The sequence below is a fragment of the Dioscorea cayenensis genome, chromosome 16, assembly GCF_009730915.1.
Source record: "Dioscorea cayenensis subsp. rotundata cultivar TDr96_F1 chromosome 16, TDr96_F1_v2_PseudoChromosome.rev07_lg8_w22 25.fasta, whole genome shotgun sequence".
Taxonomy (NCBI): domain Eukaryota; kingdom Viridiplantae; phylum Streptophyta; class Magnoliopsida; order Dioscoreales; family Dioscoreaceae; genus Dioscorea; species Dioscorea cayenensis.
In genome coordinates, this window is record NC_052486.1 from 680,266 (window position 1) to 697,769 (window position 17,504).

General features: G+C 38.4%; 3 protein-coding genes and 1 long non-coding RNA gene across 5 annotated transcripts; 2 read left to right on the forward strand and 2 right to left on the reverse strand.

Moving 5' to 3' along the window:
• The first annotated feature begins 1,931 nt into the window (after window positions 1-1,931).
• LOC120278960 (plant intracellular Ras-group-related LRR protein 4-like) lies at window positions 1,932-5,629 on the forward strand. 2 transcript variants are annotated; one of them, XM_039285739.1, is made up of 4 exons: window positions 1,932-2,648; window positions 2,908-3,755; window positions 3,968-4,884; window positions 4,996-5,629. In XM_039285739.1, the coding sequence occupies exons 2-4, from the start codon at window positions 3,110-3,112 to the stop codon at window positions 5,017-5,019; spliced, it is 1,587 nt and encodes a 528-aa protein (XP_039141673.1). In that variant the 5' UTR covers window positions 1,932-2,648; window positions 2,908-3,109; the 3' UTR covers window positions 5,020-5,629. The 2 variants fall into 2 exon arrangements, with proteins under 2 accessions (XP_039141673.1, XP_039141674.1); XM_039285740.1 differs by having other exon boundaries at window positions 2,923-3,755.
• An 823-nt stretch (window positions 5,630-6,452) lies between these two features.
• LOC120278961 (expansin-A16-like) lies at window positions 6,453-8,029 on the forward strand. Its single transcript, XM_039285741.1, is given in 4 exon segments — window positions 6,453-6,975; window positions 7,125-7,387; window positions 7,389-7,444; window positions 7,630-8,029. Coding segments are annotated over 4 exon segments (828 nt in total). The 5' UTR covers window positions 6,453-6,782; the 3' UTR covers window positions 7,946-8,029.
• Window positions 8,030-8,090: 61 nt separating this feature from the next.
• On the reverse strand, window positions 8,091-13,572 carry LOC120278962. The gene is made up of 3 exons (XR_005541807.1): window positions 13,392-13,572; window positions 8,363-8,455; window positions 8,091-8,283 (listed from the first exon to the last, which is right to left on the reverse strand). It is a non-coding gene; the product is annotated as an uncharacterized LOC120278962 (long non-coding RNA).
• A 1,071-nt stretch (window positions 13,573-14,643) lies between these two features.
• On the reverse strand, window positions 14,644-17,383 carry LOC120279468 (protein PIN-LIKES 3-like). Its single transcript, XM_039286406.1, has 10 exons — window positions 17,090-17,383; window positions 16,940-17,019; window positions 16,736-16,860; window positions 16,522-16,643; window positions 16,130-16,378; window positions 15,930-16,025; window positions 15,506-15,606; window positions 15,287-15,339; window positions 14,972-15,157; window positions 14,644-14,848 (listed from the first exon to the last, which is right to left on the reverse strand). Exons 1-10 carry the CDS (start codon window positions 17,222-17,224, stop codon window positions 14,724-14,726), a joined length of 1,272 nt encoding a protein of 423 aa, XP_039142340.1. The 5' UTR covers window positions 17,225-17,383; the 3' UTR covers window positions 14,644-14,723.
• Between the last annotated feature and the right edge of the window lie 121 nt (window positions 17,384-17,504).

The window sequence follows — 17,504 nt, forward strand, 5'->3', positions numbered from 1 at the left end:
TTAAATCTCAAGTCATCTTCAATCAATCTCCAGTATATGATTTGTCTCCTCGAATAGCTCTGCCCATAATTAGCTCATAGATCTTTCTTCAAATTGTGAGCTAAATATGGTTTTGATAATCTCATTGGCTTGTCCTTGCCTAACTTAATTTGTGTCTTCAAATAACTTCTCACCAAACTAAGTTTCATGCAATCTTCATGATGATCTTTATTCTTGCTAATAATAAATCATTCCTATCACTCATTTTAAGGTAGATCTATCCTAAAAGAAGTTTTACCAAAGATATAATTTATCATCCCGGATTTTACCAAGAATAGATAAGCATTTCTAAAATAAAACTTATCCTTTTTGAAGAGATCGTTCTAACTTGATGTGCTTTTCAAAATTAATTAATCATCACATGAATCATTGAGAGAAATTTCACTAAACATAGTCTCCAAACATGATCTTCTACACCTCATATTTTCATATGCCATGACACCTAGTTTTGGTCACATCATCATTCTAGCCATTCCTTCTTTTTGCCAAGTCATCATTGTCATGTAATTTTTTTTTCCTATGTCACCGCTTGGCTTGTTATATAATGCTAATCCATTTTATCAGACCTAGCATAATTGATCAACAAGTTTTAGAAATAATGCTTACAAAAATATACACATTAAAAAATTAAAAAATAAATAATATTATCTATATAATTGATCCTTCTCTATAACCTCAATTAAGAATGTGCCATGTGTGTATATGATCTATTTATTAAAAAAAGAAACATTTTTTTGTTTGGGAGTAAAAAGAAGGGAAAACAACGAGCCATGTTCTTTGGTTGGTTGGCGAGAAAATTGAAAAAACATTTGAGAATATGATGGACAATTTCGTCATGTTGGATGTAATGAATATGATTATTGGTTGGAGTACAGCATACAAAAATAATATGTTGTGTTTTGCTTGTGTCACTTTCTTTTAGGATTGTAATTGAGCATGCTAAAAAAAATTATAATATTAATTCTTAGATGTAGCAAGTCAAGTGGTGGTTGTATGGATTAGATATGTGGGTGAGATAGGTAATTACTTTTTTTTTAATTACATAAAAATGTTGTCTAATTCCATATGTAGTCATGAATGATGGTGGAGACTAGTGCACATGTGCATCTAATCGAGACAAGAACTAACAAAGACTGGTCGGGCCCTACGAACCAAAGGAAACAAAACCAAAGGGAGTTTTCAAATGGACTGCTCTGTTGCCATGTCGGGCCGAGTCATATTCTCAGGTCACTTTCTCCGGTTCCTTCGCTGTTCGTCATCAGACACGAGAACGGTTAGGAAACCGACTGGAGACGGTTGAAAGGGAGGGACAAGGCCCAGGCCCAGGCCCAGGAGCCGAGAAGATGATGAACCAGCCTGGAAGAGGGCTGGCCTGTCTCCCTTTAGTGGGCCCCAGCAGAAGAGAGCTGGGCCCAGAAAACACTTCTGGCATGACCGACACGTGGCTGTACCTGCAGACCATGTTGAATGCGGTGTTGTCAGTTGGCCAGACCAGAATGCCAAGTGACGCATGCTTTTACATTATATTATTACTGTTGCTCTCTCTATATACTATGCATGTATGTATATATATATTCCGTCCCATTTATGATATCTTTCAATTTTTTTTCAATATCATCAAAATAACGAAGTGTTTATATTTCTCCCAATTGCCTTAATTATATTATTTATTATTATGCATTGGAATTTGGAAATGAATGTTGGTTGACCATTGTTATAGTAGTATTACATTAGCTGTTATGAAAAATAAAAAAATAAAATCTTATGTATATATGTAGTTCTCTGTTGTTTTCACAATGATTATCTAATCCAGAAAGAAAAAAAAAAAAAAAGTCACAGTGGCGGGGACCGCAACTCTCCTCAAGCCTCTCTCTCTCTCTATATGCAGCATGGTATGGCAAGAAAAAAAAAACCACAAAGAAAATTCAGTGTTGTTCTTTCTCTCGTACTGTTTGTTTGTGTTGTCTTTAGGAAGAAGAGAGATCAAAGTGATTGATCTAAAAGCTTGAATACAAAGTTGATGACCAGTAAAACTATAAGTTTTAAGCTTTAGGTGGAGATCATTTTGAGAAGTAGAGAGAGAGAGAGAGAGAGTGGAAGAAGAGGTGAAGGAGGAGAACTGGAGGAGGAACACAGCTGTGATCCGCAGTGACCAAGGTTGGCAAAGTCTTTAAAAGAGGGAGAGGGGCCTGTCTCTTTTGTCGTTTTATATTTTCCCCCTTCTCTTTCTCTTTCAGTCTTTCTCTTTCTCTCTCACGGTTTTCGATATATTCGGCGCAGCGCTTCGCTTCGCTTCAGCTCTTTTAGGGCCGCCTTTTTCTCCTTTCTTTTTCCCACCCTCCTTTTTGTTTTTCTTTCTTTTTATTCTTTGCTTGTTTTTTTGTTTTTTCTTCACTAGCTTCTGGTATCTTCTCGAGAGTCTTCTCTTCGCGGTTGCTTAATGCGCTCTTTCTTTCTCTCCCTCTCTCTCCGTTTCTTTCCAAGGATTGTTGATCACCAATCATAGCCCTCACCTTTTACTTTTTAAGAATGAGATTTGCTTTTCTGAAAAACAAATCAAAGGATTTGCCGGCAATTTATCAAATTTATGCACTGCTGCTTAATCTCAGGTAAGACATTGTTTGATTATTCCAAGCCTCTGATAAATCTGTCTCTCTATCTATTTTGAAAAGGATGAACAATTCTCTCTCTCTCTCTCTCTCTCTCTCTCTCTTTTCCTTTCAAATGTGGAATTAAAACAAAAACAAAAAAAATGTCATTTTTATTTGCCTGTCTCTAGGAATTTCAATCCAAATCTTCAATTTCCATATATTATAGACATCAAATTTACGTTTTTATTTTGTGAATTTGTTTACAAAATTCGGGAAGGTGATCCAATTTCAGTCATTCTTATCCGAAACAACAAGCACAAGGAGCTCGTGATTCCTGGAGGCTTGGAGAGTTCTCTAGGGATGGGATAATGGCAATTTGAAATCCTTTTCGTCTAGCTCGCTCGTGACTCATCTCTTTTCTTCATTCGGATAAGCCCTAGCACTCCAACCGGACCGCCTTGTTTCATAGTCACGACGAAATGGGCCTCCTTTCACAGTCCATTGACGAGATCGTTCAAGAGATCATGACAATTCACCGTTCTCTTCCTCCAAGGCCCTGCATCGATGAGGTGGAGGCCGCCGTTGTGTTGGTGCGCAATGTGGAGCAAGAGGAGCAGTCCCGGATCGACGCCATTGCCAGGCAGAAGAAAGCTTTTGAGGTCCCTGACGAGCTCTTCTCTGTTCTTCAGGAGATGCAGAGGAGTTTAGTCTTCTTTCAGTGCAAAGAACAGAAGAGAGAGGCTGTCAAGCTGCTCGATCTGGAAAACATTCATCAGTTGTTTGATGAATTGCTTCAGAGAGCCTCAAGATGCGTTCCTTCAAGCTCAAATGGGTCCTCAGGCTCGATATCTATGAGCAGTACCTCGACCGTCACTGCCTCCAGTTCGCATACTGGTTTTGATTCATCCAGCAGTACTGTTTCATCAGCATTGTATCCGGAGAGAACTGTAACCAGAGTGAGGAGCTTTGAGCAAGTTACTAGGGATGACAGTTATCTGGGGAAAATGAAGTCCACAGTGTACACTGATGGAAATGGTCTTGAGTTGAACAATAAGCCTCGAGGAGGGCTCTTGGTCAATTCGACACTCAAACCTTCTGCTATTCTTCCTCCTCTTCCTACTTCTGGTGAGTTCAGGGAGTTCAAATATTGCTTGCATTAGTGTTTTATGCTGTTGTTATTGTATCATGAAAGTTTGCACGATGGTTCTCTTTCTTGCTTTAACTTAAGCATGATCACAGTGCAGATTATGCGCATACATTTAGGCTAGGTTTTGAGATGTTTAAAGATTGATCAAGTCCCTCTAACCATAAGATCTGATTGTTTGTTTGTCATGTAGGAGGAATAGGCAATGAGAAACTGAGTCTGATTAAAGTAGCTAGTGTAATTGAGGTTTCATCAAAGAAAGGCACCAAGGACCTCAACCTTCAGAACAAGCTGATGGATCAGATTGATTGGTTGCCTGATTCAATAGGAAAGCTTTCTGATCTTGTCACTCTTGACCTCTCAGAAAATCGTTTACTTGCGTTGCCAGTGACAATTGGTACTCTTTCTTCCTTAACGAGACTGGATCTGCACTCTAATCGGATAGCTGAACTTCCTGATTCTATTGGAGATCTGCTCAGCCTGCAGTATTTAGATTTAAAAGGAAACCAATTGACAAAATTACCATCTACGATTGGCAAATTAGCAAATCTTGTGGAACTTGATATGAGTTCGAATCAGCTGTCTGTGCTAACTGAAGCCATTGGCAGGTTAATCAGCTTGAAGAAGTTAAGTGTTGAGACAAACAATCTAGAAGAACTTCCGCATACTATCGGTAATTGTGCATCTGTTGTGGAGCTCCGAGTTGATTATAATCGTCTAAAAGGCCTTCCGGAAGCTGTAGGAAGGCTTGCATCTTTAGAGGTTCTTTCTGTACGGTATAACAATATCAAAAGTCTTCCAACCTCTATGGCATCTCTGTTGAAACTGAAGGAGTTGGATGCTAGTTTTAATGAGCTTGAATTGATACCTGAGAGCTTATGCTTTGCAACAAACCTTGTCAAGTTGAATATTGGAAATAATTTTGCTGATCTTCGGTCACTTCCACGGTCCATTGGCAATCTTGAGCTGCTGGAAGAATTGGATATAAGCAACAACCAGATCAGGGTCCTTCCTGATTCATTTGGCATGCTCTCACACCTGCGTGTGCTGCGTGCAGAAGAAAACCCTTTGGAAGTGCCTCCTAGGCATGTAGCTGAACTGGGTGCACAGGTTAAGCTTTTCCTTTTTCTACACAGATATATATATATATATATATAATATTTAATGTGTTCAAGTAACTATTCTTCTGTGGCTAATAATTTTAAAAATGTTATTTATCAGGCTGTTGTGCAGTTTCATGGCTGAGTCTGTCGCAGATCGGGATGCTAGTAAAACACAGACAGTGAAGACCAAGAAAACTTGGGTCCAATGTTGTTTTCTCTCCAGGCCTAACAAAAGGAAGCATGATATCATTGACCATGTGAAACCTTGATCTAGCAGATTCCAAGGTGAGCAAATGACAGAGCTTATGATTAAATTGTCATTAGCTGTTTGAAATTTCTATTTGGCATCAGTAAGTCCTATTTGGCATAGACGCAGGGTTTATCATTTTCAAAGTCAATGCTCTTCATGCGGACTTCTTCTGAATATGGCTACCGATGGCAGTAGGAATGTTGTAGTTTTTGCCCTTGCAAATCCCTCTTTCCTGCTACTATCGAGATGTGTTGTTTCACGTGTATAATATTGTATGTTTTAAACTTGAATGAGGTGAGCCACTATCATTTGGCGGCAAATAGAGAGGACAAAATATGCATTCTTTGGATTCACTCTTTTTTTCTTTTTTTTTGAAAATATGTATTCCAATGTTTAATGAAGTGCTTTTATCAGAACTGTGGATTATTGGTGTATATGAACTCTTGTATTAGCTTTACAATGAAGTTTTCAGATGCTTGTCTGTGAATAAAACGTCATTGTGTCTCCAGCTTGCTATAATGTGTGCTCATTTACACTATTTCTTTGAGTATCACCGTTCACTCATGATTTATCCTTCTATACTGGAAATATGAACTATTGTTAAATGGTGAGTTTGGGACAAACTTGGTATTGATCAACCATCTAGCTCATGTCTATTGCATGGAAGAAAGTCGCTTCTAGTTTTACCTTGAGATGATGAACAAGGGCCGTTGTAGCCAATGTTTTTTCTTCTTCTTCTTCTTCTTCTTCTTCAGTTGATGCAGCTTCAATCAAATGAAGCTTAGAGCCTCTGTTGATGAAACTAACTATTTTGAGTTATATTAATGGATCGTGGATGCTGCTGCTGCTTTCACCTCGTTTGAAACGCAAAATCTATTTTAGTACTATGACTTGACTGTGTCTTGATGCGCTCTGCACGAGAATCACAAAAATCTATTTATTTTAGTACATTATGATCTGAATGTTTCTTGATGCTCTTAATGATAAATATTGACCATATTTCTTTCGTTTTCTTTTTTGCATATCCGGTACACACACAAACAGACACAATGAAAGAAATGTTGTGCAGTGGAAGGTTAGTTTGTTTTTCTGGGTTACTGATGAGCTTAAGCAATATGCTTATAATTAATCCTTAAAAGAAGAGCCTGCCGAATCAAGTGGACAAACCTTCCTAGGAACCGGAGCATTTCTTTTATATATCTATCAACGTTTATATATATATATATATATTATATCCTCTTTTAGTCTACATTTTCCTTAAATTATGGTGATCACCCAGTGCCATACATTTCTTTTTGAGTATTTCCAAAATGAACCGATCTGGCGAGTGAATGCATGCATTCATTCATTCATCTTCATGAGAGGCTGGTTCTACATCACATCTCCCGTGATTGTTAATGAAGAAAGGGTTAGGATTAGGATACACGACAGCATTTGGTATAAGTAATGAGCTTTTCTAAAGTAAAGTCTAAAGGATGGAAATAAAAAATACTAACCCTTTTTTTAAAGGACACTTATTAATAATACAAATCCCCATAAAACACAAAATAAAATAAAAAGGAAAGCAAGAAACCCCAAAAAGAAAAAGAAGCAAGCAAGAGATCCCCTTATTCTACTCGGACCGCTGTTTGGAAGACCCAAAAGGAGAGTGTGAGATGGGCCTTTCTCACCAGCAGGCAACGGCTACATTCTCCTCCCTATTCTTCTTCTTCTTCTTCTTCTTCTTCTACCTCTTCATGTTGGTCATAGCATCAGGTTTGACCAGTAGTAGCAGCAGCAGCAGACAGTTGGAGTGGAGGTCTGGCACAGCCACCTACTCCAAAGACACAGCTGCCTCCATCCTCACTGGTACGCTACTTGTACTACTACTACTACTACTACAACTACAACACTCTTTTTTTCCTACCATTGCTCTAATAATGTGATGATGATGATGATATATAGTTAGTGTGTGCTGAACGTGTGTGCTTTGTTTTTTTGGTTGATTAATTCTGGAGGTGGAGCTTGTGGTTATGGAGATGTAATAGAGTCTGGGTTTGGGAAGATGAGCACCGGAGTGAGCGGTGCTTTGTTCGACAAGGGAAAAGCCTGCGGTGCGTGCTACGAGGTCCGTTGCGTGGATGACATCCGGTGGTGCCTGCTGGGCAGCCCTTCTATTGTGGTCACTGTCACTGACTTCTGTGCTCCCAACTATGGCCTTCCTAGTGACTTTGGTGGCTGGTGTAACTTCCCCAGAGACCATTTTGACATGTCCCCTCTTCTCTTTCTCTTCTATTGCTCGCATTAAGGCTGACATTGTCCCTGTCCAGTTTAGGCGGTAAGGTTGCACACTTGCAGCGCAGCAGCAGCCTATTAATTAATGGAAAATGCATGGTTTCCTGTTCTTTTCTTGCTTTTTTGTTTTCTCTTTCCACTTTTACTTCTTCTTCTTACTCTTCTTCTTGTGATGATGATGATTATTATTATTATTATTATTAATATTTATTTATTTATTTGGTGCAGGGTCAAGTGTGGGAGGAGTGGGGGAGTGAGGTTTAGAGTGACGGGGAGCTCGTACTTCTTCCAGGTTCTGATCAGCAACGTTGGTTTGGATGGGGAGTTGGTGGCCGTTAAGGTCAAAGGTTCAAGGACAGCATGGATCACCATGGCTCGGAACTGGGGCCAGAACTGGCAATGCAATGCGGAGCTTAGAGGCCAGCCTCTCTCCTTCGAGCTCACCATCAGCAGTGGATCAACCTTGACTTCCTTCAGCGTTGCCCCTTCGCATTGGCAATATGGACAAAGTTTTGAAGGAAACCAGTTTGAAGAAGACTATTAATTCGGTCCCATGTATTAATGTTTCCACCACCACCACCACCACCACCGCTTTGTCTCTAATTTGTACATGAGCCCATCATATGTATGCCAGATAAATACTTTCCAATCGAAATCGTGTTCAACATCAGTCAATTTATTGGTGTGATATGATTATACACTAATTACTTAAATACGAAGCCAGGACTAATCCTCCACAAAGGCCACACGCCCATATAACATTATTCTGAAAGTGGAACACTAAATTAGGATTTAGAGCACCAAATCTGAAGAGCACCCTGCAAGGCTGAGGATAAGAGCTGCTTATCCAGATGTAGGCAAATGGACTCAAGACTCGGCCGTCTGAACAGTATTCGAGTTGTTTAGAATCACATGAATGCCAAATGAAGAGAATATAGAATAATCATTGTTTGGCACTTACTAGCACCAACTTGTGTGAAGGTCTCCCATGTCTGCTTTGGAAACACACCATGAGTTACACGGGCACTAACTTTTGTCACACAGCCAAAACTTTCTGAGAATGAAAATGTTTGTTTCAGTATTGACACGGGGCTTGTCGGCATGGCAACCTTCAATGCTCCACCGTGCGGCACTTGTGCGCTCCCACAAGTCAACCTACTCTCGTTGGTGTAAAAACCTACACCTGCCCAAGGAACATACACAAAGGGAACAGACACAAAGATAAGAGAGTAAAGATAAACTCTCTATTGATGTAAGGAATCTAATACAACCGAAGCCAAGATACAAGTCTTCCCCTCTCCTCCTCACTTCTCCTAAGTGAGAGCTCCCTTCTTCTCTTCTTCTCCTAAGAATGAGAATGGGAATGAGAGAGTGAAGATGGAATGAATGAAATGGAGAATGGAGGGGGAGCTTATATAGCTAAAGCCTTGGAATCTCATCCAAGGATAACGAGACGAACGCCGTTCGAGACGTTCCCGTTCCAAGAGCTAGATAAGCGTTCGTCTCGTTATCCTTGGATGAGATTCCAAGGCTTTAGCTATATAAGCTCCCCCTCCATTCTCCATTTCATTCATTCCATCTTCACTCTCTCATTCCCATTCTCATTCTTAGGAGAAGAAGAGAAGAAGGGAGCTCTCACTTAGGAGAAGTGAGGAGGAGAGGGGAAGACTTGTATCTTGGCTTCGGTTGTATTAGATTCCTTACATCAATAGAGAGTTTATCTTTACTCTCTTATCTTTGTGTCTGTTCCCTTTGTGTATGTTCCTTGGGCAGGTGTAGGTTTTTACACCAACGAGAGTAGGCTGACTTGTGGGAGCGCACAAGTGCCGCACGATGGAGCATTGAAGGTTGCCACGCCGACAAGCCCCGTGTCAACTAGTGATCACTTGACCAATCCACATCAAGATGAATATTCAGAATAGTTCCAAAACTTTTAATAGAATGCTCATAGATACGAGAATGGCAGTTTTTGACATTGAATGAATCAAATAGTCACATGCTCAACTATAGTTGCACAATTTGGAGGTGAAACCCACACCATCCAGAAATAACAATTGATTTTGTTTGGCCATCAGCATAATCCAGAAGAACCTACAATTTCAGCTGATCTAAATTACAGGCTTGGCTTGCATGACTATGCTATCAGCCCACAACATACAGGGCAAAGTCATAAGACAATATGTGCAAAATTCTCATTTAACTTTGCAAGTTGCTACTAGGACTCAATAGCATCATTGAATATGCTAGCTGGTTATCATAGGTGTAAATCAGTACATTACAATCATAAAAATAAAGTAGGTATTTATCATGATCATATATATACCTGACACCCAATAAGTTCCCCAATGGCTTATGAAATGTTTTTCAGACTCTGGATTTGTATTTGATTAGTTTTTAGCTTTTTGAATTGTTTGTTCTTTTGGTTTTAGCTGCTGTTCTTCCTCTTTGTCTCTCTTATTGTTCCTTTCTTTTTCTCAATAAATTTAGCCTTTGCCTCCTTTTCTTCAAACTATTCGCTTATCACCTTCATGCACCCTTTGCACAGACAACCTATCATTAAAAATTCAGACGAATCTTCTAATCTTCTACTAAATTTTTGAATAAATCATGAAGATAATCCAAATTCTATAGTTATACGCTAGCCAGTGGAAAATGTTGCCACTGCTTGTGCAATTGCTTCCAAGCTCCATCATCATCATGTAAGGCTGTAGTGACCTAATGACATTGTGAGAAAGCATTTTTGAAGATGAAAAATAACCTTGAAGCTTGTAGTTTTGAAACTTGTTTCATTTTGAGCTTAAAAGGCAGCCAATACAATGGTAAAGGCATTACATTCCAATGCTTCTACTCTGGATTTACCAATTTACCAACCAAATTGTTCATATAAGTATAACATACATTATCAGAACCAGGAACCTGACGAAGAAATTGCAACAACAATCAGTTGCAAAGCAAGGCAAGGCATCATCACCAAAGTAGAACCTTTCTTGTGAAAGTTCAAGATATAAAGGTAAAGATTGAATCTGAAAATTCTCAGGTAAAAGATAACATATTGTATATCAATCAATACCCTGTGACATTTTTTGCCTACATGGCAATGTGAAGAAAAAAATAAACTCAATACACTTTTATATGAAAACTACAAATATTCCCTCCTTCTAGATTGATTTCAATACAAACACTACCATGTGCTCAAATTCACAAGTGAACAATTTTGCCACAAAGCTAAGGACTCGACTCTATTTCCTTACATGCTCTATGCCTAATTTTTTCTCAGCATGCTAGATGATATTTCAGGGCCAATAGTGAGAAATGGCATCTTGATAATTATAGAGAATCCTCATATCCTTACACTATAAAGTAGATTGATTTAAAAGGTCTAGCACATACAGCCAGGACGAAAGACCTAATGGATACGGGCTGGTAACGGGGAGGGGAGTTGTCTCCCCGTCCCCACGGGGATCCCCATATACCTAAAATAATAAGCTTATATAATATATTATAATAAGCTTATATTATATATTATAAAATGGTAAAATTGTAAATAATTAAAATTAAATACATATATTAATATATATATATATATATATATTATTTTTAACGGGACAGGGGATCCCCGCGGGTCGGGGATGGCAATCCCCGCCCCCGCCCCGTTTACTAAACGGGGACGGGTTTGCCCCCGTCCCCGTCCCCGTCCCCACGGGGAGAACGAACCGGGGAATCCCCGTCCCCGTCGGGTCGGATCCCTACGGAGATCGGGGATTCCCCGCCCCGTTACCAGCCTTACTAATGAAATACACCATGTAACTGGATTTGTTCAAAGAACCTAGATGTATCGATAAGTTTGAGAAGTTGAAAGTTAAGGCACAAGAAATATGTACAGAAGCAATAAAAGCAAGGATCCGTCAAGCAATGAGAATTCATTATAGAGGTAATAAATAGATATGCAAAATAATCCAACACAAAGCATATATGAAGACGCAGATTGCATGTGACAGGAAGAGGCAGGCTTAATCTGACATAAACGTGCTGAAAAAAAAGGAATCTAACTGATCTAGGATCTTATAAGATCAAGGAAATTATAACATGCAAACTCAAGGACTACGTCTAGTGTAAAATTATACAACACTTGGTGAATAGTACAGATTTGATTAATCCAATGCACATGCGAGAGAGGTAAACAAACCAACAAAGCATGTATGTCATAGATTACTAAGCTTGTAGGGCCACCCCTAGATTTCGGGTATCATGGACAAAATCCATGCCATAATGAATGCAGTGGCTACATCTCCTTCCATTCGCTCAAAAAGAGCTGGTCATAAAAATGGCATGACCAAGGTAAAGGAAGCAATGAAAAGTTCTGGCAATGCAAATATTGCTGACATCTGCTCAAAAATTAGAAGCTAGAAGTGCAACAAGTTGACCTCTTATGACATGGGCATTATTGATGAAAAGATTAGGAAAATCATCATCAAAGTTCCTAACAGCCAGATATTTTCCCAGTATTTGTTAAACACTTATTACCTTGATTGAACAAAGTGATTACAAATAAGACAGCAAAGTCGCTTTGTACATTAATATAAATAGAAAATCCAACACCGAGTGGTTATCCAACCAATAACAAATCCTTATATTTATTCCTCCTGTTTTTCAAGCTACATCACAAGTAACTGGCCTAACATCACAAGGAACTCCATCAGATATATTACTTGGGAAAAATTGAAACCTAATCATCTGAGTAAAAAATGAGTAAGAATTTTCAAGTTATATTTACCATTTTGCCAATTTACTTTCCGAAGCAGCTCTTAAACATTGTGATACCAATGTTCCCTTCCGGTTAGATACATCCAATGATGATGAAGCAGATGTTAGACAGGCAGCTTTTTATGGCATTGGCTTTGGTAATTCTGTGTTCCAACCACTTGTCAGAGAGGCTCTCTCTGAGTTAAATAATGACAAACAATGTAACAAGACACCCTTCAGATCAGCTCTACAGAAGATAAATCTCCACCATCAGGATAGTATTAATGCAGGACAGCTACCTTACATATTCAACCTCATTACTAAAACTTTGTTTCTCTTCACCAGTAAAGAAAGTGCGACTGACATACCACTTGATTTCTCAATCCAACCTTATTTTCTCTCTTGGATTGGCTGAAGAAAATGTTTTTTTTTTTTGGGGCAATCATTATCAATGTGATTTGTACTATACACCAATCACCAACCCTATATTATGTTTTGAACGGCAAAGAGTTAGATCGAGATTGGGCGATCACTAAGTTGTTAAGAATTGTCCTCATCAATTTAAGCATCAAAACTAGAAAGAGTGTCAAATTAAAAGTCCATGGATAAATTATAATCTCATCATTGGAGACGAAACCAGATATCCAAATATCAGTGTAACCCACTGTCTTTCAAGTTTACAGTCCAGTATTGCATTTGACAGCTGATCACCAAAGCCTAAAGCCCAAATCCCATAAATGAAATTTCCGTTTGTACAAAAATCATATCAATGGAATCCAAACATACACACACGCATGCGCGCGCGCACACACACACACACACACAGAGAAAGAGAGAGAGACACACGCACGCACAAAAAGGTCAGAAAACTAATCACAGACAACAAAATCTGCAAGCCTTCAATTGGTCTTCATGCATAGATCTACATTCATGGGACTGCTATTTATTTCGTGATTATTATTAATTACGACCCACCACAGCAACTCAAAATAGCTCTACGGACATTGAAATTCATTTTCTGGCCAATTTTCCAGTTAACATCACAGTTCCCGTTAATAACACACGGCCGTACCAAAATCTTACGGAAAACTCAAATTTGCACAGATCAACACTCAAAGGCCAATGAATGCCGAGCAAAAAAATCACATCTTTTCGGGGGAAAAATCACGATGAAGCAACAATTCATAAATCATAGCCGAGAGAGAGAGAGAGAGAGAGAGAGAGAGAGAGCAGAAGCGAGAGAAAACCTCCAGGAGATGGACTGGAGCTGGATCACTGGATGGCAAGGTGGGCGGCCTTGCGGGCGAGCTCCTCCGACTCGGCGCAGTAGAACAAGTGGATCTTCTCCTTCTCATCCATCCGGCTGTTTGGTTGTCTTCCCTCGTTCTCTCCAGTCCGCACTCGCTTGCACATGAGGCAAGAGGGAAGAGAAACAAAGAACGAAAGATAAAATAATAATAATAATAATAATAATAATAATAATAATAATAGTACGAGAAAAAATAAAACATAAATACTTATCAATTATTAAAAAAAATTACTCATAAAGAAACAAGCAAGCCATTCCCCGAGGAAGTGCTTCTTTTTGAAATGATATTTTTAAAATAAAAGAAAATTAATTTTAAAAACTGATCAAATTGAATGTGCAAGTATGATAAAAATTGACAATAACAAATATATCTTCAAAAATTATAAATGCAATTTTTCTGTTATGAAGATTTCTGCCCTAAAAAAGATGTGACATACAAAAATATATAGATGCAACTTCTCATTATAATCTATTATGATCTTATTATTATTTTAATTCCAAAATTACAAGTTGGAACTATAATTATACATATATAGTTTTCCTTTAATCTCTTAGTTTTAACCATTCCAATTATTGTACTGAAGTCACACTCACATATATATATATATATATAGCTCACATCTTTTTTGAGACATGCAATGAGAATCCTTCCCTTTTCTTGTTTCTTTGTTATACTTTTTAAATTTTAAATAACCATATGTATTTTAGTTTTTTGTTTTCTGATCTGCTCAAATGAAAATGTATGAGAATCAAATGTATGTTTCATGATAATCACTGACCACTTACCAAGGAGAAGTCAAAGTGACAAGAAGGATTCTCTCTCTCTCTCTCTCTCTCTCACTCTCTCTCACTCACTCACTCACACACAAACACGGCATGCTTACTCTTGAATACCAGGTGAACCAGTATGCAGGCATGCTTGATCATTGCCAATTGCCAACTCATTTGGCAAGGAAATAAATGCTATTGAGTGTATCAAATCCGCTTGTGGACATAGTGAATGAATTTGAACCTCAAGGCGCGGAATGAGGTTCTTCTTTTTCTCATAAAATTTGCAACTTCAATCTTAAACTTTGAGATCATTGCTAGAACAGCTAGCTAACTTACTCCACAATACAGTAAAACTGCATGTTCTATAATTGCCTCATTTAATAATAATAATAATAATAAAAAGAAGAATAATTCCATTGAGTTGATTGACATAATTAACTGAGTGAACCATTATCTAAACATCTGTCACTGCATGTTTGCATATACATTGTACATATGATTACGAGACAAGCCATAAGAAAAGAGTCGACCAAATGGTTAGAGCTGCAGAAGCCACAACATATGACCACAGGAAAATAACTGACAGTTCACCTTCACCAGCCTCAAACATTTGGATCATTGATGCTGCCAAAATTTTGCATACAGATAAGACTGACTTTCAAAAAAACACACACACACACACACACAAACGAGAGTGCACAATACTTATTAACTGATGAATAATACCGTAAGGTGAGTACCACTTACTAATATTCATTGCTGGTGGAACAGCATATTGCAATAGAAGAATGAAGCGATACAGAGGATCCGGGTGCACCATGCCTAGGTGAATTGCTCCCTTCACTATGCCTATGCCTACCAGGGGAAGGGCAAGATACCGAATGATGATGATCCCAATGATAATCGACACCTTGACACCTGAACTGTTCATGCCTGGACATCAATGGAAAAGATAACTTAGTAAACTTACAACATATTGCTTCATTGCAGTTGTCTGTTAACATGACAAGCAACATGAAACAAGTTGCTACTACCCTTCCCTTCTCTTCCCTTCCCTTTTACCTTTGACAAGGTTCCCTCCCATTATGAGCATGAGACTGGGGATAGTGCCATTACTGCACATGAAGAACAAGGAGAAGGTTTGGATCAAACAGCAACATTTCAATGAAATCATTACACAATAACATACCTGGAGTCATAAGCCACTGTAAATTCCATTCTTATAAAAATTAGTATAACAATATACAGCCAGATCAACTAAAAAAGAATTGAGCAATTTACCCCAACAACGTAGCTGACTCTTGAATGGCACGAAGAGGAGCTGTTTCACCTATCATTGCTTTCTTAAGTTGTGGGATCACTCCTATCATAAATCCAATAATCTACCAGGAAGACCAAAAAATAAGTTTGGCATTGAGATAGCTGAGATAATATAGAATCAACAATGCATCTAATCTAAGTAGCCTGCAGACAACTTCACTCGTTGTTTATGAAGGAGACTCTGATACTGCAAGCTCATACAATATATGTAATAATACTGAAGCACATGGATACATGAAGCAGACAAATATATGGGTTCTAGACCCTATTTCATTGATGATAGTATGTTACTTTTAATTTTCCGCATGCCATTATTTTTCACACTGCTCATGCATGAAAATGATGCATGAGTTTTTGAATAAAAAGAAGTGAACCAGTCGCTTACCACCCCCACTGTGGCTGGTGCAAATAACTTCTTCAAGTCAATTACTCCACAAAATATTCTCCAAAATCTGCTCATCTTACTACTTGAAAGCAGTACCTGTGAGAGATTCGAAATGCTTTATGTAATTAAAATAGTACTAACTAAAGCAGGACTTTATCCAACAGTCTGAATTTGACAGGGGAAAAGAATAAAAAATAAACCTTAGTGGTAGTTGTAAAATCCTCAGTTTTGGAAGGGAGCAAAGGAGCATTATTGAAAGGAAAAGCAGAAGTTGAGCAACCTCGAGTTGAAGTCATCACATCTTTGTAGTCCTCAGGGAGTAAACTTATGGTTTCTTGAGCAGAAGTCACTTTAGAAACAGAGTCAGTTGCTAATGTTTTGTCTTGAGCATGGCTAGATGTTACTCGCACGATATTGAAAACATAAGACCACTGTAAAATAGTGCCTATCTGCAACATCAAAACGGAACAAATATGAAGACATGGCAGTTGAAATGTGCATGATATATGCCACCAGTTTTAATGCAAAATGTCAGAATCACACAAGTTTTCTTCTAGATGATTTATCTGAACATTCTTGAACAAAAACTTACTGCCAGAGAGAGGGAGGCGAATGATAACCCAAATTTACTGCAAATGTCAGGGTCCCCAAAAGGGCTTCCTTTCTCCTTGCACATTGCAGGGACAAGAATCAGAAGTAGGTTGCCCACATTTCCTGCTCATATCACAGATTATTTGACACAGTTCACCAATTTAAACTTTTCTTTCAATAAAAGAAAAGAAAAAAAAATTTAATCCCTAGTCTACCAGCTGAACAAGAGGCAAATATAACAGCTCTGATTCTGGCAGGAGCTTGGAAGATGTGGATAATTGCCCAAGCAAGTGCAGAGCCAATTACAAAGTTGAGAAACAGATTTACAGGCATAAACCACCTGTAAGTAAAGTTATCAGAAAGAAATCATCTTTTTCAAATTCCTCGTCATTGACAGAACAAACAATTACAGAACTCACAATAAAAGCATTCTCTCTAGCGTAATTGTCTGTGCTAAGTTTACTGCATTGAGAGCTGGATTGAATACGTAAAAGACAACCTACAAAATATCTAATTAGAGCATTTATTAATGATGTAAGGAAAAAAAGAAAGCCAAATTCATTACTTACATTATTCAAATTTTTCCTTGCAATCTCGCCAAGAATGGCGACTCGACTTGTTGCAGAAATGGATCCAACAGCAGTGACCAAAAGCACATTCAGAACAGGCAGTGATGCAGTGACAAAAAGATCGCGAAGGCCCATTATGGAATTAACCAATTCCTTCAAAAGCCTTCCAAATGCCAATCCCCCCTATAACATCAAATAACAAGTCTATTAAGTACCACAGACCTCTGCTTAGAGGGACGTTGCTGCTACTGGGAACTGAACCACTCTCAGATGGGATGAATTCTCACTAGTCACTTCACATGCCACGCCTAGAGGAATTATATTAATCATTTCAACAAAGCCCAAATACAGTCAAACACAATGCCTTCTGAGGCCATAATTTTGTTTGAGTGGCAGGGAAAAGAGACATTGATTG

Excerpts from the sequence above, each read along its gene's own strand:
- LOC120279468 (XM_039286406.1), bottom strand. The coding sequence starts at position 17,224 with ATGGGCCTTCGCGATCTTTTTGTCACTGCATCACTGCCTGTTCTGAAT. Across the intron at positions 16,861-16,939 it reads CTAGAGAGAATGCTTTTATT|GTGGTTTATGCCTGTAAATC; the intron begins GTGAGTTCTGTA and ends CTTTACTTACAG. Across the intron at positions 15,607-15,929 it reads CACCAGCCACAGTGGGGGTG|ATTATTGGATTTATGATAGG; the intron begins GTAAGCGACTGG and ends TCTTCCTGGTAG.
- LOC120278960 (XM_039285739.1), top strand. The coding sequence starts at position 3,110 with ATGGGCCTCCTTTCACAGTCCATTGACGAGATCGTTCAAGAGATCATG. Across the intron at positions 3,756-3,967 it reads TCCTCCTCTTCCTACTTCTG|GAGGAATAGGCAATGAGAAA; the intron begins GTGAGTTCAGGG and ends TTTGTCATGTAG. Across the intron at positions 4,885-4,995 it reads TAGCTGAACTGGGTGCACAG|GCTGTTGTGCAGTTTCATGG; the intron begins GTTAAGCTTTTC and ends GTTATTTATCAG.